Genomic DNA, 20,268 nt, shown 5'->3' on the forward strand with positions numbered 1-20,268 from the left:
ATTCATTTTCTTTTTTTACCAGAACTCAAGTTTATCTTTAATGAAAATGGAATGGTTAACCATGGACCTACTAGTCCATGGGTTAACCAAAACGTTTCAGGGTTGTATCCATAAATAGGTGCATGATAATCATAAATGAATTCAAAGAATGTATATAAAACACATGTATTTGTACCTTTCCAGCAATTATCATCGGGCCCGTTCACACATAACAATGATTACGATTTGGATCGGGATGCAAAGATCGATTTCTTTTTCGGCAACTATTCATACACAGGAAGAAAAATTTGGGGGAAAAATGCAAGACTTACTGCAAATTGGATCGCGATGCGAATCGCGAAGATTATATGAAATTATTCTGTCCATGCACACACGAAGATATAAAAAGATTTTTGGATCACGATGCAACAATCAGTTTTTAAATCTCAGTTTTTTTCTGTAGGTGTGAACCTCATGATTATAAGCCTCATATATTGCTTATTTCATTCCCTACCCACTAACTTATTTGATTTAACTTTACTTGATCTAACTTAATTTAGATTTCAGTATTTTCTAGCTCTGATTTATGCAAGTATTTATTTACATACCGGTACATGTATTTCCAAATTCTTCTAACGTTGCCTATATCCGGCGGGTCCTAGGAAATTCATCTTATAATAAGAAAATTATATGCAAAGGCTTCAGTTTTCCAGGAAATTGTATTTCAGGAAGGGTGTATTCTCATTGAAAGCTCACTCTAAAGTGACACAGGTCTTGGTTTCAGTTGAATAGAACATTTCCTCTGTTTGGAGCCAGAAGGGCATTAATTCAAAACAATTTACATAGTGTTGAAAGAGAAGGTTGAGTTTAATATGGGGAGAGGTGAACAATAATTTGTGAGCGTTATCATTGTTATTATGCAATTATGGAAGAACATCGGAGAAAAAATGTTCCCTGACAAGCGTGGCTCTTCAAATGCCTTCATATTCTAAATATGACCAGTAACAGCTTAAAAATGAGGCCCGATTGTTATGCCACATTTCGTGTAGTCCCATATGCAAGACTGGGTCAAATTTCTTATCATATTGATGGTTCCAGAACCTTGCAGTACCATAGACGTCTATTACGTCTATGGCAGTACACACTAATACATCTATGCTACATGGTCAACTACTTTTGATCGATTCCACACCGTTTATTTCACAATGCAATCGCATGACCAGAACTCAACTTTATCTTCAACTCCCTTCTGGCGGTGGTTTAAATCAGTGCGTCACATAACTTCATACAATATGGGCGTTAATTCAGGTCATGATATTGGCATCTTTGCAAGTCTTTTCAGTGAATCTTTGCCAATAAATTGATTAAAAATCGTATGTCCAGAATGGTATTTCATTAAAAAAAAGTTTACAATCTTCAAACTGATGTTGCATAAAAGATAGAAACTATATGATATTGTGTGCAGAAGACACCTCCCACACTGATTGTAAGCAATTATTTTTTACTTATATGACATCATGAATTGATGGAATAGAAACAACTAATTTAACGGTAGTGGTGCTAGCAGAGTTTGACACAAAAGAGAAACTCATATCTATCAGATATTGCCAATCATAAATGTATGTATACATTCAGTAGAATGTGATATCATTTGATTGATACGAGAGAGAGAGAGAGTAAATAAATAATATTGTACAATAAATGCACAAACTGACATATTGTGTCTGTTTCTTCTTTATTTTTTGTTTATCTTTCTACTTGCCATCAAGCAGTACAAGAAGTAAAGTTGTGAGAATTTCTTTATATAAGAGGAGTATAACACAGGACTATTCAGTTCCGGATACTGGTATCCTTTTTTCAGTTTCATTTATTTCTCCTCAAGAGATCAACAGATAAAATACATATATAAACAGACAAATGTATGACAATACTTGAATTATACAAAGTGAGGAAGGCAGTGGCCCAAAAGAAAACAAATCTTTTAAGGGGCCAACCCTTTAAGAAAACAAGATATAATATCTAACATAAAAAACATCAAAAAGGAACACAAAATACGATGAGGAATGAAGTACCTAACCTAATAAACAAATTAACAAAAGAGCCTAATATTGAATCTAATATTTAGATAATAAAAATACTTTATATTTCCTTCTAAAACATATTTATGCAGCACATGTACATGTATTTTGCTAAAACAATTCGGCTAATCTCTCCTGTCATTAATTGAATAGATCAGAGTTTTCAAGAAAGACGACTTCTCTGGGATGTCCCTGTACCTGCATTTCAACATACACATCAGAACCTCGTGGAAGGTAGGATGCTTCAAAGCATATAAGATCGGATTGACGCATACATTACACAGAAAGAGAATGGTTAACCAAGGAACGGCAGGGTCACTGGTGGGTATAAGATAGGAGATGGATGGAGGCATCACGCAGATTGTATAGACACAGACAATGATGAAGAGATTGATGGTTATCTTGCGCTGTTGCTTGTAGCGAGCTTCCTGATTTTCCCTTGCCAGTGTTTCTCGAGTGATGATTTGAACTGTTGGTGGCGTCATCGTGTCGGAAGGCGATATGGTTGTAGATCCTGCTCGGTCTGGTTTTAGCGCTTTCATAGGTGCTTTCGAATGTCCCCCATTTGTCATTGTTTCGCTTTCACAAAGCTCTGCTGCGTTAATAGGTTCTGCTAAGATTTCCCGATCTTCAGGTGGCGCGGTTTTGATGCCGTCACTTTCATTAAACCCAGGATTGATGGTACCATGATTGGGAGCATCTGGTTGTTCTTTCGACAAATCCTCAATGATTGTGATGTTGACGACTTCGCTATCCGTCGTCGAAATCATGACCGAAGGGGTCATGATGGCGTTCATCTCTTGTTGATGACGCCTGAACATTTTGAAGATATTGAAATAGCAGACGATGATGACGATAAAGGCGGGAAACTGAATGAGGAGAGCTAGACACACCGTCAGGGTCAGATAGTCCGAATTTTCATTCTCCGTATTCTGCGCGCACACTTTGTACTGAAGAGCATAGCCAAGGGATCCAACGTCCAGTAGTAAAATGATAAACATGAGAACAATTGGGTAGAGCCAGGTAAAGGAAACCATTATCACGATATTCCGAGTGCTAAATGCGTTGTTGAACTTGGGGTTGGGTTTCAAAATGGCGTTGAGGACGGTGAAGCGATGGAAGGCGATCGCGGCTAAGGTAACAACGCCGCAACTGAGTGTGGTGAGGGTGGCTGCTGCTACGAATTGGCAGAGCAGCTCCGGGATGTAACAACTTGATTTACTCAAGAGCGTGGAGGCGTGAACGGGGAGGAACATAGCTGTCAAAAAGTCTGCGACGGCCAAGTTGATGACGAAAACATTTGTGGTGTTCTGGAGTCGTTTGGAGAGGACGACGGCGGCGACGACGAAGAGATTTCCAAGGATTCCGATCAGGAAGATGATGAGGACTAGGAGAGCTAAGATGACACGGGGAGCGTAGTCGTGTAGAATGTACTCACCAGGTTCAATGTTAAAAGTCATGTTACAGACGGTGATCGTGTCCTGTTCTGTCCCTTCATCATAAACAAAATAATCGTCTGGTGACATAGTCGTAGAGATTTGTTGTCAGTGACCGATGCTCGATCTTTGCTTTGATATCCCGAATGAGGTTTCAAAGGGATTGCGTCGTGAGGGTTTTGGCTTTGACGGCAGAGACGGAGGCGAACAACCTCCTACGTTGTCTTCGTCAGATAGTCCTCCACTTGATTCGTTGGAAATTTAAAGAACTCTTGTCCTCGGACCGTCACAGGTGATCTTCCTGTGAAGCAATTAAGAACTATTATTAAAGGGAGGTAGGAATGGGGAATACAAGAAGAGTTCACTCAGTATACAATATAAGGGGTGTATCTAGGCAGACCCACGAACTCTATACAAAATATCGTATGTTCGATGAAACTAATGCCCTATACTCTTGCTCATAAAGTTGGAACAAGTTTTGTTGACTAATTGTGTGACAATATGGTTTGTTCTTGATAGATCAAGAATTTATCTTCTAAGAACTTTATTGATCAGTCTTTATTATCAATACACTTCCGAGAAGATATAAAGTTTATCTTCCTAAAAAATCATATTGCCTCACAAAAGAGGCAAGAAGCATTCATTCAAATGTTATGGGCAACGGTGTACAAGATGTAGGCCGAACCCGGGTTGTGGTGTTTCCAAAAAGAAATAGATTCATTCTTAAACAAGAAACAATATGATATGATGTTATCTCATGATGGCACGGCCTTTTAGGCCGACAAATACTCTCAAACAACTTATTTTGTGTGGGTAAGGAGATCATATTAGCAGAGGTTCAAACATCACGTGTTATCGAATAGAGCATCGAATTCACTTTTCTTTTCTTTTTTTTATAAAAATAGTAAAATCTATGTCCATATAGCTCACTCCCTGTATTCGTTCTGCGGTTGATGAATATCGTTCTCAATTAACTGCAGAATTATTTAGAAACCTTGGACAAATTTTATAATAAAAATGGAAACCGCGATGTTTAATGCGCAGGAATCTATATTGATAATAATCACCCCTGATAAATCATCCCGAGTAGAATATGCGGATGTATACGGGTAGAATTACTATTTGCTTAATACCATCACAATAACAGTCACAAATATTATGACATATAACAAAGCACAAACTGTCTCACCATAATAGTCTTTTGCGTCGTTACAGAGACATCAAGGATCGGAGACGTTTCCAAATTGTAAAAACGGAAGAGCCGCTTGTAAAAGGACAACAGAATTAGATTAAATAACACACTATTTTACATGTATTAGTTCCGACTTGTTTTTAATAGACAGTGATACACCACAAATCATGACCTGCACAGATACATCTTTACTCTTCTGTATCGGCTTTCCCCACAAATTGTATTCAGATCGCCTGTTTGCTTCAGGGGATAACCCACACAATACAAGTATCATTGCAGAATTTGGAGCTTAATACACAGAGTGTGTATTGAAATTCTTTGTATTTGAATGGTAGAAACACAAAACTCTTTCATTTTCCATGCTGCATAGTCAAGCGGATCTTTGATGACACATATCGTAGAATGTTATTATGATTCAGTAGAATAGGGAGTAATTCAATGGTTTCAGAGAGAGAGACAGAGAGAGAGAGAGACAGAGAGAGAGAGAGGGGGGGGGGAGAGAGAGAGACAGAGATATAGAGGGGAGGGGGTCGAGTTTAAAAGTTAGTGCAACCCGTATAAATGAATTATTTTACATTCAACAAAATGTATTAATTATTGCTAAGGTCACAAATTAAAGGTTCATACGAACGACAATTTCGTACGAATCTCCCTGTTTTTCCATTGTCTTCCCGAATGTCAATCGTCTGAAAATCGTTCGTACGGCGTTCGTAGCAGTTCGTAATGGCATTTGTGACCGAGGATTATCCGATAAAAAGAAGGAGAAGACGAAAAAAAGAAAAAGAAAAAGAAGAACAAGAACAAAAAGAGAAGAAGATGGAGAAAAAGAAGAAGATGAAGAAGAATATCAAGAAATAGGAGAAGAGGAAGGAGAAGAAAGAAGAAGGAAGAGAAGAAGGAGCAGGGGGAGGAGAAGAATTACAACAGCAACAACAACAAGGAGATTAGAGGGAGAACAAGATTATTTGAATTACGAAATTACGAAGAAATTACGAGTTTTACGGCATGCATGGATATATTAAAGAAGTTCAAACTTACACGTAGGCCAGCTACGGAAAGATACTTTGGGTTCTAGGACACCTACCCCCTGGACATCCACCCCCGGATAACCGCCCCAGTCAACTACCCTCTAGGACAACTACCCCCTAGGACAAATACCCCCGGACGACCACCCTGGATAACTGCCTCCAGACAACTACCCCCACGACAACCACCCTCTAGGAAAACTATCCCCGGGCAACTATCCCAAGGGGTAGTTGTCCATGGGGGAGTTGTCGTTAGGAATAGTTGTCTGGAAAATAGTTGTCCGGGGTAGTTGTCTCGGGGGTAGTCTTCCTAGAGGGTGGTTGCCCTAGGGTGTGGATAGCCAGGGGCTAGGCCGTCCTGATACTGATACTTTGTATACAGTGCGTATAACAAAAAGTGTACCCAACTTTGGTAGATCCTAATTAAAGAGTCATAACCAATATGATTTTGAAATCTATGTTATGATACAGAGTAACTCGTTTTCTATCTAATGATAACCTATTCATAATATTTCTGTCACGAGTGACTGAGCACCATTGTCTTTAAAAAGTATTGTCAAAATCGCCTTGTACCAAGTTTGGGCTGATGGAACGAATGCGAGCCATTTATATGCATGTGCTTCTTTGGTCTTAAATCCTTATAAAAGTTAAAGCATTCCTCGCGTTTCAGTGCTTCATTGTTTAAAATTATACAACTATGTAGGCTTTCACAGAACCTTGTTCAGATCCATAGGATAAGCGTTGATTATTTTGAACAGCTTATTAACTTTTTGTCTCATGATTTTTACGTTCTCTCTGCTCGCTTGCCAACTGCGCCATTTCACACGCGGAAGGAGCACAATGTGTTTATCTCGAATAACGAATGAAAACTCAAATGTGACTAAACCCAAATGCAAAAGAAGTATCAAACAAATTGACAGCAGACTTTCATTGAAAAATAATATCCCAATGATACTTTATCCATTTTGTATCACTCAATGAGAAAGGTTGCCTTAAACAAGGGATGCGAAAGAGGTCAAGTTTGTAATCATCGAAGATCAACGAAGAAAACATCAACTGAAGGTGGGTACACTTTTGTGTAGAAAAAACGAAACCGAGAACTATCGAAATTTTATCATAACTTAATCACAATTATAATTAATAAATGACACATATTTGGAAAGCTTAGATCCTCCTCTTTCATTTGATGCAACTCTTATGATGCATATTTCACGCATAAGTGATTAAAAGCAATTTAACGAGAGGAAACCAAAAAGTCATTTGGCAGGCGGTATCTGAATTTCAAGGAGAAAATCACATTTCTAGAAAGTTCAATTCCTGCCCTTTCATATGACACCTCAATCTGGAAAAGTGAGCCAGGAATAACAAAGTTCTATTTGTTTAAAGTAATGCTTGCATTTCCATAATATCATCAAACAAGTTCGTTTTCACTGGCTGCCTGCCGTTGCAACGAACAGAGTTGACAAAAGACTTAACTCCGTTTCGTTGAAGATCAGCCATGCATCAGGTCTTTCGTCTTCGTTGTGCATGGCTGATCGTTTTTTTCTGGGACGCACTGTATATATAGTACGCATGGCTCCATTTCTGCATAAATGATTAACTTTTTATTAAGGACAAGAATTTATTCTCATAATCATGGAATAATCTTTGACACGCCTTTCATCATAAACGTTCATAACTGTCCCATTTTACCTTTGACCTTGAGGGTAATTCCATGCTAAACCTGTTACCATAACAATATATAGAGGGGAACTATAATAGCTAAAATGCGAGTTTCTTCGTGATCAAAAGGAAATGTTTGTTATAAACCCGATCTATACAAACAACGACATTACTATGTTTGCTTTCTTTGTTTGATCGTGTAGCCCAAATATGTCCAAACCCGTCATATTTCAGCTGTATTGTTGAATTAACAGTCGACGTTATGAAACTTGATATGCGCTACATGAATTTTGTCGTGCAGTAGAGGGTTAGAAGCGAAGTTGAACAGTGCTCTTAGCTCTTGGGATATTTGACTTCATTCTTAATTGGTGAGCCATTTCTGTGCGTTGGGCAGATTAAAAATAATGTAAATTTGTTGTATCTGAGAAGAGGATGAAGATGGTAAGTCTGATCTGTAATTATCGTTTTTGTTTTGTTTTGTTTGTCTCTCTACGCCCCTATCTCTCTCTCTCTCTCTCTCTTTCTCCCCTTCCCCCCCTCTCTCTCTCTCTCTCTCTCTCTCTGCTTTTTAAAAAAATATATAGTTCGCCATTCGATGGGGGGGGGGGGCACAATAATTTCGGTAATTATACATACTGTATTCAGTATTTACGAAAAATTGGTATTACCAATAATGATTAGATGTTTGGTAGTTAACTTATCTCTGTTCGCTTATATAGTATACATGTACAATGTATACATGTACAGTCATGTTCTGAATATTACAACTTATTTCAGTAAATAATTATGTAATTTCTTAGGAGCAAATTGCACATAGATTCAGGGGAGAGTCACATTACTGATGAATTTATTTAGCATGTTTAAAGTTGAATCCACTACAAATTATATTTTAGTGATACATTCTCAAAATATTGGTTTATTTATATACTACTTCGAGAGTTGATTCCTCTGGTATATTTTGAATACTGAACTATCATAGGAAGACTTCACTTAATAACATGCTGTACATAGAACTAGAGAGAGTCATCAGGACCAGTACTTAAAACTATGAGCTCCTCAAGAACAGCAAAACAAATATTTACCAATACGATGCATGTCCCTCATCATGCTATATAATATCTCTACCTCTCTTCTCTCTGTTATTTACCTTGTTTCAGTTTAAGGTCATAAGAAAATTAATTTCGGCAAGTAAATACTACTGGCAATTTAAAGGGGCCCTTTTATACAAGAAAGTTTGACGTTTTAAACTCCGTATAGTTTAGATACATAAACCTTATTAAATTTGGATCGAATTTCCCTTTTGTATAATTGTATAGATAATTTTTTGAAATTTAAGATGATTCGACGGTTCGAAAACTAAAAGCTACGGTAGGCCTAGTGCCCCCTTTATAGAAAATACCCTTCCTCTATGTAATAACATTAACAATCATCCATAAATGTGGTTACTATTCATGAACGTCTTTTTATGCGTTGGTGTAAAGTCCATCAAGGCTGATAAAGTGTTGTATAACTCACATAATACCCTCTTATAATGCTTTACAAGTCTCATCTTTGTGTAAAGTCATTTAGAAATTCGTATGTTCATTCAGCTAATATTTGATCGGAAATAAATCATGAAGATACATACTTGGTAAATTTTAATACCAACCCTGTGTTTTGAATAATTTGCCTGATAATTATGAGTGGATATTATCACATTGTAATACAACAACCCACATACAGCTACTCCACTAGGACCTCCTTTACCCCCCCCCCCCCCCCCTCCCCATAGGAGGATAACCATACCTCCACGAGATAATTATTTTGTACTCCTCATCAGATATTGCGAATAACTTCTTCAATTTGATAAATCTGCCAACAAAGATAATAATTATCGGGGTAGTTGTCTGGCAGTATCCGGTCAAAGAATAGTTGTCCGGGAGTCATTTTGGCCTGTAGGGTAGTTCTCGGAGTGGCATTCCGGGGAGCTAATATTGTCTTAAATCCCCAATTTAATTATGAAAACGAAAATAAAGCAGCAAATAATGCATTGATTCATTGATTATGCCACAATAATATAGCAAAAATATGAGCGATCCCATTTAAGAGCCCTGTGGGACACCCTATTCATATTAAAAGAGAATCTTATTCTGTAATGTTAAAGATGAGTTCGGAATAAATAAAAAAAAGGGGGCTAAACTTATCAACCGATGCACTAAACATGAAATCATTGTTTCTTGCAGAACATTCATCTGTGTCTATCAAGGCCCTGTGGAAGAATTCAGCTCGGCTCGTATTATTTCCACGTCAAAGACAACTTGACATTGATATTTCCATGGGATATCTCTGAAGACTTTCTGAAGACATAATTCCCTTTTGGTCAAATCATCCTATTCTGAAACCGTCGAAGAAAGGCTACATCTATAACGCTTAGGCTCTAGCTACGTCAGATACAACTTGACATCAGTATTTCGAGCCATGGGACATCTATGATGATCTTTAACATTATAGCCAAACTACACATTGAAGACACAATCCTGTTTCTATTAAGCGGTGCCGTCGAAGATTAATTTGTAGGTGAATTAAAGGCTGAAGATATTTTATATATACAGAACGCTCATCAACTATGGCGACAGCAGATAATTTTGAGACTTTGTCTTCTGGTGCAAGAGTAGGATATGATAACATCACTCTCTGCAATGTAACATTTTTTATTGAAACGGGTGACTATATTCTTCAAGACTACGCTACCCGTATCATCTTAGCTCTCCTACTCCTCGTCATCTTCCTGATCGGAATCCTTGGAAATCTCTTCGTCGTCGCCGCCGTCATCCTCTCCAAACGACTCCAGAACACCACAAACGTTTTCGTCATCAACTTGGCCGTCGCAGACTTTTTGACAGCTATGTTCCTTCCCGTTCACGCCTCCACGCTCTTGAGTAAATCTAGTTGTTACATCCCGGAGCTGCTCTGCCAGTTTGTAGCGGCAGCATCCTTAACCACGCTCGGGTGTAGTGTTGTCACCTTGGCAATGGTAGCGTTTCATCGCTTCACTGTCCTGTACGCTGTTTTAAAACCAGAACCAAAGTTCGACAACGCATTTAGCACTCGGAATATCGTGATAATGGTTTCGTTTACCTGGCTCTACCCAATTGTTCTCATGTGTATCATATTACCGTTGGACATTGGGTCCCTTGGATACGCTGTCCAGTACAAAGTATGCGCGAAAGACACAGCGAGTAATGATTCCGACTACCTGACCCTGACAGTATGTCTGCTCGTTCAGTTTCCCGCCTTCGTCGTCATCATCGTCTGCTACGTCTATATTTTCAAAATGTACAGGCGTCATCAACGCGAGATGAACGCCACTATGGCGCCCTCACCCTATATGATGTCCTCTACCAATAGTGAAATCGATGTTACAATCATTGAAGACTTGCCAATGGAAGAATCGGATACTCCTAACGATGGTAACATCAATGTTGGTTTTGATGAAAGTGACGGCATCAAGACCGCGCCACCTGAAGATCGAGAAATCTTAGCAGAACCTTTTGACGCAGCGGAGCTTCGGGAAAGCGAAACAATGAAAAATGGGAAACATTCTCTCGCATCTCGAAAATGCCCAAACTCGAACAGCCATACAACCAGTGAATTATCGACCAGCTCGGTGCAACCCAGAGCTCTTCGTCAGCCCATCACTGTGGACACTCTAGCCAGGGACAAGCAGAATGTTCGCTTCAAGCAACAGCGTCAGATAACCATCAATCTATTCATCGTTGTCTGCGTCTATACAATATGCGTGATGCCATCAGCTATCATCTTCCCCATACCATCCACAGGTCCAGCCATACCTTGGCTTACGTTACTCTTCCTGCTCAACTCATGCGTGAATCCAATCATATATGCTTTGAGGCATCCAACCTTTAGCGCCGTTCTCAAGTGCATGGTGAAATGTAGGTTTAGAGACATTCCAGAGCCTTCATCCTTCCTGAGGTCGACTTCACTCTCCTAGAAATGACAAAAGAAATCCTCATGAATATGAGGTGGTCAGACTGTTGCTCCAGCAACATGAATTATACTCTAGTTTTTAGGATTAGGTTAACTTTTTGGTTTTTGGTTAGTTTTAGCGATAGAGTTTGGGATAATGGTGGTTAGAGAGTTGAAGTTTAGAATTCGCCGAGTGTTCGAATTTGATCTCGTATCAAAGGCGAAGCGGAGCCTGTGTTGTGGAACTGAAAGAGGAAGAAGAAGACAAAACAAACACTTCACACATATCTTGAAATTCCTGTTGACTATTGAAAATTCTATTATTATTTCATTTACACCTAAGGCTACATTGATGTAGCCTAAGAACTGTTGAATTTCAAACCTAATCAACACAATCGCAACATGCGCAGTTCCCGTGAAAAATGTATTATTGTTATTATTATTATTATTATTATTATTATTATTATTATTATTATTATTATTATTATTATTATTAATATTATTATTATTATTATTACATAAATTATATATTGTACCGTTACAAGATAATCGTTGCCAGTATTTTCGTTTTTAAGTAAGCCCGGCGAATTTGCCAACAAATAGAACTTGAATATCGTACTTAGGCCTTCGCTTGTCGATATAATGTGAATTAAGCGTCCATGCATGTATGTGTAAACGTGTGCTGACAGGGAGGACTCATTCCTGCGTACTTTCATCGAGCAAATGTTGTTCAAAACCAACTTTCTGTGCGATTCGTCTTGATCTGTAATGTTGAATGCGACTTAATTGTTTTACGCAGAATATGACCTCTGTTGATAGCCAGAGGGGCGTTAACTCATAATACTTTAAACAAAGCCTTCCCTGGTTCTCTTGTTTCTTCTCTCGCCATAAGGTACATTGTAGTGACGTCCCGCCCCTCCAAGTTATATGATATTTTTTTGTATATTCAAGAGAAGCGTTTGTAAGGCGAACAATGAGCAATGTGTTAACATTTTTATCTTTCAATATAAAACAGTTCCTTTTTTTCCCAGTGTTATGTCAGGTCGGGTTAATGAACTTTTTGAGCATCTGCAAGACAGCGATGTAGGGCTGTACCTCTACCAGGCACTGCGCGCACCCTCAATTAAAACAACTAAATCATAAGAAGGTCCCCTTTTGCTCTCTTGCTCGATATACCTTAGGATGTTGTCTTCATTGTAAAACACATCATGTCATTGTAATTCTGAGTTGTTATATTTTCACGAGGTTTCAATTTATAACAAGGTTCATGACGTCGTGTTTCCCTCTTTTTCTCTTTTGAATTAAGTTTTTGCAATATTATAGAATGGTGGGGGCATGAAAGACTATCATGCATTCTGTGCCTGGTATAATTATAAGTACTTGCTACTGGTTGAAGAATATATTATTTGAATTTGAAGAATTAAATGGTGAGAACATTCATTATTCAAGAACTGGTTTAAGAGGATATTGTGATATTAAAGAGCCTTTGCGGGAGAGCGAAGTGAGCACGCATTTAACCAAAAAATTAGTCAATTGAAAATGTGATTGTCATCAAAACTAGCACATGAAAACTATAATTTAATGGCTCTTTACAATTATGTATGAGATAGAGGCTGGCCAATATCATTATTAGGTTCTGTACCGTAGCCGCCAGACCTCCGCGGTAGCCCCCTCGTACGTCTGTGCCTCTATTTAGCTAGATTTATAAAGATTCCACGAAATCTCTAAAAATATAGATTGGCTCATACAATATGCTATTTATCTGAGCATAAACACCAAACTATTGCAATGCAATACAGTGAATTTTTCTCATTTTTTGTGTTTTTGTTTGTTCTTGTAGACGCCGGCTAGCAAATTTATATTGATATTTACATAGCTCCATAATGTAGCAGAATGAACAATAGAATTTTATGTTGTTGCCCGAATGGAAGAATATTCGTATATCACATACGTACCGTATGATATTACATGCGGTATAATAGTTAGGGAAATCCCCTATACTTCCCAAACAGGCGTGCGGCTTTCGATAGACAAAAGGTGTTGACATTGCGGGGGTGTTAACAATAGGTGCTAAACCACGGTTCAGCACACGGGCTCTCTTGTTAGTCCACTTCTTGATCTGTTTCCGTGTCGCGACGGCCCAATCAGCTGAGAAAATTCCACAACCTCAACGCTAAACTACGGAAGCCCATTAGTGCCACCTACGAAATAAATTTAAGAGAAATTATCTGGCGGCCGCCAGATAATTATCTGGCGGCCGCCACTTAATTATCTGGCGGCCGCCAGTTAATTATCTGGCGGCCGCCAGTTAATTATCTGGCGGCCGCCAGTTAATTATCTGGCGGCCGCCAGTTAATTATCTGGCGGCCGCCAGATAATTATCTGGCGGCCGCCAGATAATTATCCGTGTCTTCACGGTTGTTTCATCGCAAAGCATGCCGGGACATAATTCTAGTACATTTTCACCTTCGCCGTGATCAGCTGTCCCGTTGCAAACAACGGGATTCTTATCGAAGCAACATCTTAATCTTGTACATAATCCGCTATTCTGCAGTGATTTTCTTTCACTCCAGTATCGTTTGTACGGTAAGAAACCAAAGTTTGTGTTTATTCATTTTTATGACGAATAAAGCTGATAATACGACGTAATGCATGAGAGTGGGCCGGGTCAAGCTTTAGTAAATGTAGGCCTAGACCTCTAGATCTAGTCCCGTATGTTTAAATGTGTGTGCATTTTAAGTAGACTGATTGCCTTGTGTCTATCTTGATCTGAATATAATAGTCTATGTATTGATGAGCTCTACTTGAGGATCTACATGACAGGGGCGTATGAAGGAATTTTTCGAGGGGGGGGGGGTTAAAATTTGAAAATCGTGCCGAAGATTTCACATCGACTCAGCCAGCCGGAGAATGAGAGGGGGGGGGGGGGGGTCGGTTAGCAGTGAAAAAAATACACAGGGGCTCGGGGCGAATTAGCCCCTGAAATGCCCAAAAGAGCCCCCGAAAATCAGAAAAGAGCCCCCATGAATTTGCGTAGAGTTCAATGCAAAACAAATTTTAGAATGTTATTTTCATGTAGGCAAGCTTGAAAAGTAGCCCCCGAAAAATAAATATTAATTTTTTCCCTGTCGGTTAGAGCATCTATTTTTTCCCGAAAATATGAATTTGGCAGACCGATATTTTGTTCAGTTGATGGTAAGGTCACCTTTTTGGGGTCACCCTTTTGGGGCCACCCTTTAGCACAAAAATATTTCCCCATGATCTAGTGTGATAAGGGTTCTTTTGTTACCGTTATTCTTCAGGTTACAAACTTAAATTTGATTGTCTTTTTCCTTTTATTTATCAGTTGCAGCATCATCAAACACTATATGGCCGATGAATCAGAAGATGACGTAGATGCTACGAGAGAGCTCATTTCACAATGGACAACAGAAGTGATACGTGACTTTCTACAAGGAGGGGACTCAAGCTTGGAGAAGTCATTATTTTATGGGTGTTCTCTGCCCTGACGCTGGGGGTACTGTTCAGCCATTCGAGGTAGAGAGGTAGAGAGGAATTGGACGATGGATGGATGGGGGGGGGGGGGGGAAGAAAGGCATGTAGAGATGGCCGTCTACTATGTATAGAGACATTTGTGTGCTACTGGATAAGGACCCTCCATCACTAGAGGGAAGAATAATGAGAGACTACAAAGAGGGGAAGGCATTTAGTTATTTTGTCAGTTTCTGGTTAGGGAGACATTTGTTTCATCTCCTGGGAGAAAGCTGTCTGAAATTCAAAATGTATTTGATACTTGAATAAATTTAGTTCATTTTCTAGACTGGTTCATGTCAAACCATTGATTCTACTTTCTTGTGAGTATACACTGTAGTCGGAGAGAAAGAGAAGTAACACGAGTAAAGAATGAAAATTGAAAAAGAAGCCAACATTTGAACGAGGAGGAGAAAATGGAGATTACGTTGTTGCCCATCAAGTTGGAATAATTGTTCTTACTGTTTGTACATAATGGTCATATATTATAAGAACTGTATTGATCAATCTCAGGAGTCTTATACATGTAGATTGATTAATACAGTTTTGAGATGATGATGATGATCGTGATGATGAACGAGAAGGAGAAGAGGAGGAATATATCAAGAGTTGATGAAGAAAAGATTGATAGAGGGGTTATCATTACAGAGAGAGAGAAAGAGAGATAGACTAACATGAGGAAGGGAGAGCAAGAACAAGGCTATGACATAGGGGAAGAGATAGAAATCAAAATTATATTTATACAAACATTTACTAAATTAAAATAATAAATTAGAATACAAGGCGAGAGGAAAGAATGCAAACTAAAATTAAGCAAAGACCATCACTATATCGTTCACATTATAATATAAATTAAGAAAAGGTACATGGAAACATGTACATTTGTAAAATTCAATCTTTCATTCTCTTGATCTTCCTCTTCACACCTAATTCTTGCTCTCCCTGTCTATCTCTCCCACCCCTCTCCGTCTCTCTCTCTCTCTCTCTCTCTCTCTCTTTCTCTCCCCCTCTCTCCTTATTATCACTCTTTCTCTTTCATTAAGTGTCGACATCTCTCTCAATGCCTCTCTCTGTTTCTATGTTTCTCTTGTTAAATATTTTAAACATCAGGTCTGTCTGACCTTCCTCTCTTGAATAAATCATGAATAACTTCAACTCAGTGTCCTACATACAGTAATGATTGCTTAGTAGTCATCTACAACCCTCGCTGTGTTGTTTGATTTTATTTATAAAATAAATATAACCATGAGATCAATATCAACAGGTTTAATGCAATGCATATAAGTTGACATCCTATGAAGAAGTAGTACCCCCCCCCCCCCCCCCCCCCCCCCCCCACCACTCCGGGAACGGAGGTACCGCATGCGTGTTCCCAAATTCTCTGGCTCGTAACAAAATTTAAAAAATTAAAATATAAAAAAAAAACGCTACTTTTAAAGCGCTTACCACCAAAATCTCTAAGCGCTATAACAAACAAAAATAGACTGATAAACAATTACATATTAAACAAAACAAAAAAAGTGTGAATAAACCTACAAATTACAATACATATACCGTACATGTACATCAAAGTGAACACAGCCTGGCAGCAGAGTTTTGGATTCTCTGGAGTTTTGCAATGAAAAAGATCTGCCCGTATTGACTTAACACAGGGGACTTATGCTAAAAAAAAAGGGGGGGGGGGGTGCTGGGAACACGCATGTGCTTACCCTAAATAACACTGAGTTGGGGGGGGGGGGGGTACCACCTTTAATGCAAACGCATTTAAAGGGATCCGGTAACTTTATCTCAGATTCTGAAACAAAATCCTGGATTTAGCTCATGCTGCAATGATAATTTTAGGTCAGTCAAGAACTCAATGACTTTTACAATCCAATCGCCTGTCTGATTATCAAGATATTTACGATTGGAAAAAAAATGTACTAGAATTATGTCCCGGCATGCTTTGCGATGAAACAACCGTGAAGACACGGATAATTATCTGGCGGCCGCCAGATAATTATCTGGCGGCCGCCAGTTAATTATCTGGCGGCCGCCAGTTAATTATCTGGCGGCCGCCAGTTAATTATCTGGCGGCCGCCAGTTAATTATCTGGCGGCCGCCAGTTAATTATCTGGCGGCCGCCAGTTATTTATCTGGCGGCCGCCAGTTAATTATCTGGCGGCCGCCAGTTAATTATCTGGCGGGCGCCAGTTAATTATCTGGCGGCCGCCAGTTATTTATCTGGCGGCCGCCAGTTAATTATCTGGCGGCCGCCAGTTAATTATCTGGCGGCCGCCAGTTAATTATCTGGCGGCCGCCAGATAATTATCCGTGTCTTCACGGTTGTTTCATCGCAAAGCATGCCGGGACATAATTCTAGTACATTTTTAACTTCGCCGTGATCAGCTGTCCCGTTGCAAACAACGAGATTCTTATCGAAGCAACATCTTTATTTTGTACATAATCCGCTATTCTGCAGTGATTTTCTTTCACTCCAGTATCATTTGTACGGTAAGAAACCAAAGTTTGTGTTTATTCATTTTTATGACGAATAAAGCTGATAATACGACGTAATGAGAGTGGGCAGGGGTCCAACTTTAGTAAATGTAGTGCCCTAGATCTAACTTTAGTCCCGTATGTTTAAATGTGTGTGCATTTTAAGTAGACTGATTGCCTTTTGTTTTAGGTAGAAGTTAACCAAATTTACAGTAAAATGAGACTTATGTCTCAGGAAATATGAATAGGTCTAGATCCTATAAACTATACATAATTGATATTGGAATAGGATCTACTAGAATGGCCGACAGTTAGATAGTGATGGTGATGGCAAATGAATTAGATCTAGAGTCTAGTCTAGACTCTAGGCCCTAAATGTAAAAAAAAGTAAAAAAGAGGCCATAAAAACGATAGATTTGTCGATCTGGATCTGGATATCAGGCGCGTACGCGGGGGGGGGGGGGTGTTTTGGGGGTTAAACCCCCCTTTGGCATTTTTTACGTGTGTATTTTTAAGAAAACCCCCCTAAAACCCCCCTTTATTTTGTTTAAAACCCCCCTTGAAAAAATCCTGCGTACGCCCCTGCTGGATATAATAGTCTGATATCGATGACCTCAACTTGAGCATCTACATGGGTCTACATGAACTTGTGTTAAAGAAGTGATAAGGATTCTTTTGTTACAATTATTCTTGTGGTCACAAACTTAAATTTGACATGCCTTTCTCCTTTTATTTATCAGTTGCAGCATCATCGAACACGATGACCAATGAATCAGAAGATGACGTAGATGTTACTAAAGAGCTCATTTCACAATGGACAACAGAAGTGCTACGTGACTTTCTACAAGGAGGAGACTCAAGCTTGCAAACCGAGGAGTCATTATTTTATGGGTGTTCTCTGCCGGCTGCCTTGACGCTGGGGGTAGCTTTTTAGCCATCCGAGGTTAAAGGGAAAGTCCACCCCCAAAATAAGTTTGTTTCGATAGAGGCAGAATAATAAGAAAATCAGGTGAGTGAAAGTTTGAGCAAATTCTGAATGAAAATAAGAAAGTTATGAATTATTGAAGTTGTGATCAATCAAATACAAATTGGCAACTCTGTGACTTATTATACGAGCTCTCCTTCATTTGCTTTGTGCATAATATTCCATAAAATCATGTTTTCTTCGTTATTGATGACGGAATATATATTTGTTCCTTGCAGGGGGAGTATAGAAACATATTTGCAATTATTATATTTAGGGTGCATGTATGGTTGAAATTTTTCTTAAGGGAAAATGAAAATTTTAGATTTTTTTAGTACTGAGCAAATGGAAGTTGAGCTCGCATGATACGTCATAGAGTTGCCAATTTGTGTTTGATTGATCACAACTTCAAAAATCCTAACTTCCTTATTTTTAATCGGAATTTGCTCAAACTTTCACTGACTTGTTTCTCTCATTTTTCTACTCCTATTAAAACTAACTTAATTTCAGGGTGGACTTCCCCTTTAAGACTGAGAGGAACTGGACAATGGATGGATAGGGAGGATGGGGGGGGGGGGTAGGAATGCAGAACTGGCCTACTATGTATGTACCTACTGGATAAGGACCCTCCATCACTAGAGGGAAAAATAATGAGAGACTTCAAAGAGGGGATGGCATATAGTTAATTTTGCCTTGTGAAAAAAATTAGATTTAGCCCCTAAAAAAGCGTTCCTTCGGGTATCAAATGATGACAGGTGAAACTACAATTGTAGAATTATTATCTGTAATGTGATTTCCAAACCATGTGACAGCCAATGGTGTATGTTGTAAAGGTATTGTAAAAGGCATTGTTTAACACCAGGCCCCCCCCCCCCCCACTCCGAGAACAGATGGACCCCATGCGTGTTACCAAAATGTCCGGCCCGAGAATTGTACAAAAAGGGGTGTATTAACTTTTCACCCGGATATTTCTTTAAAAAGGGGTATTTTTTCTTTATTTCTCTTATCTCTTTGGACTCCTGAGAAATTATTCCGAATTTAGGGGGGTACATTGAGCATTTTTCATGATTTAGGGGAGTCTCCAAGGCAGGAAAAGCCTGCGAAAGGGGGGTTCGGAAATGTTGGCAGTCCTCAGATAGGGGGTGCTTTCAAAAAGAGGGAACAAGCATATGCGTACCCTAAATAACACTGAGTGGGGGGGGGGCCGGGGTTTAACAATGTTTAATTCGAGATTGACGTATGGCCCTACGTGCTACCAGTGTCTGCGATATGGTGTATTAATACTGAAGCCCTAACAAAACTGCGCTTCAAAATGATCAAGAAGTGCCTCAAAAAAGTAAAAATCTTTGATTGACCCCTTTTACCATACTCGTTTTCCCTAATAGACTTGTAGTGTTATGAAAAGCGTTTGACAAACCCAAAATTTGGTTTCGATTTCCAATCGTAAATATCTTGATAATCAGACAGGCGATTGGATTGTAAAAGTCATTGAGTTCTTGACTGACCTAAAATTATCATTGCAGCATGAGCTAAATCCAGGATTTTGTTTCAGAATATGAGATAAAGTTACCGGATCCCTTTAAATGCGTTTGCATTAAAGGTGGTACCCCCCCCCCCCCCAACTCAGTGTTATTTAGGGTAAGCACATGCGTGTTCCCAGTACCCCCCCCCCCCCTTCCCTTTTTTTTAGCATAAGTCCCCTGTGTTAAGTCAATACGGGCAGATCTTTTTCATTGCAAAAGTCCAGAGAATCCAAAACTCTGCTGCCAGGCTCTGTTCACTTTGATGTACATGTACAGTATATGTATTGTAATTTGTAGGTTTATTCACACTTTTTTTGTTTTGTTTGATATGTAATTGTTTATCAGTCTATTTTTGTTTGTTATAGCGCTTAAAGATTTTGGTGGTAAGCTCTTTAAAGTAGCGGTTTTTTTATATTTTAATTTTTTAAATTTTG

The 20,268-nt window shown here is 39.0% G+C and overlaps 2 protein-coding genes and 1 long non-coding RNA gene across 3 annotated transcripts; 2 read left to right on the top strand and 1 right to left on the bottom strand.

Moving 5' to 3' along the window:
* Window positions 1–2,182: 2,182 nt before the first annotated feature.
* LOC115925874 (D(2) dopamine receptor-like) lies at window positions 2,183–3,583 on the bottom strand. The gene has a single exon (XM_030989913.1). The coding sequence runs from the start codon at window positions 3,581–3,583 to the stop codon at window positions 2,183–2,185; it is 1,401 nt and encodes a 466-aa protein (XP_030845773.1).
* Window positions 3,584–9,810: 6,227 nt separating this feature from the next.
* On the top strand, window positions 9,811–11,363 carry LOC579557 (5-hydroxytryptamine receptor 1A-alpha-like). Its single transcript, XM_779667.3, has one exon. It carries the CDS (start codon window positions 9,978–9,980, stop codon window positions 11,361–11,363), a length of 1,386 nt encoding a protein of 461 aa, XP_784760.1. The 5' UTR covers window positions 9,811–9,977.
* A 2,510-nt stretch (window positions 11,364–13,873) lies between these two features.
* Window positions 13,874–15,180, top strand: LOC115926208. Its single transcript, XR_004065023.1, has 2 exons — window positions 13,874–13,924; window positions 14,685–15,180. It is a non-coding gene; the product is annotated as an uncharacterized LOC115926208 (long non-coding RNA).
* The last annotated feature ends 5,088 nt before the right edge of the window (window positions 15,181–20,268 follow it).

Source organism: Strongylocentrotus purpuratus, unplaced genomic scaffold (assembly GCF_000002235.5).
Source record: "Strongylocentrotus purpuratus isolate Spur 01 unplaced genomic scaffold, Spur_5.0 spur5_scaffold_19, whole genome shotgun sequence".
NCBI lineage: Eukaryota > Metazoa > Echinodermata > Echinoidea > Camarodonta > Strongylocentrotidae > Strongylocentrotus > Strongylocentrotus purpuratus.

What these genes read in the sequence shown, in the direction of transcription:
- LOC115925874 (XM_030989913.1), bottom strand. Translation starts at nt 3,583, where the DNA reads ATGTCACCAGACGATTATTTTGTTTATGATGAAGGGACAGAACAGGAC.
- LOC579557 (XM_779667.3), top strand. Translation starts at nt 9,978, where the DNA reads ATGGCGACAGCAGATAATTTTGAGACTTTGTCTTCTGGTGCAAGAGTA.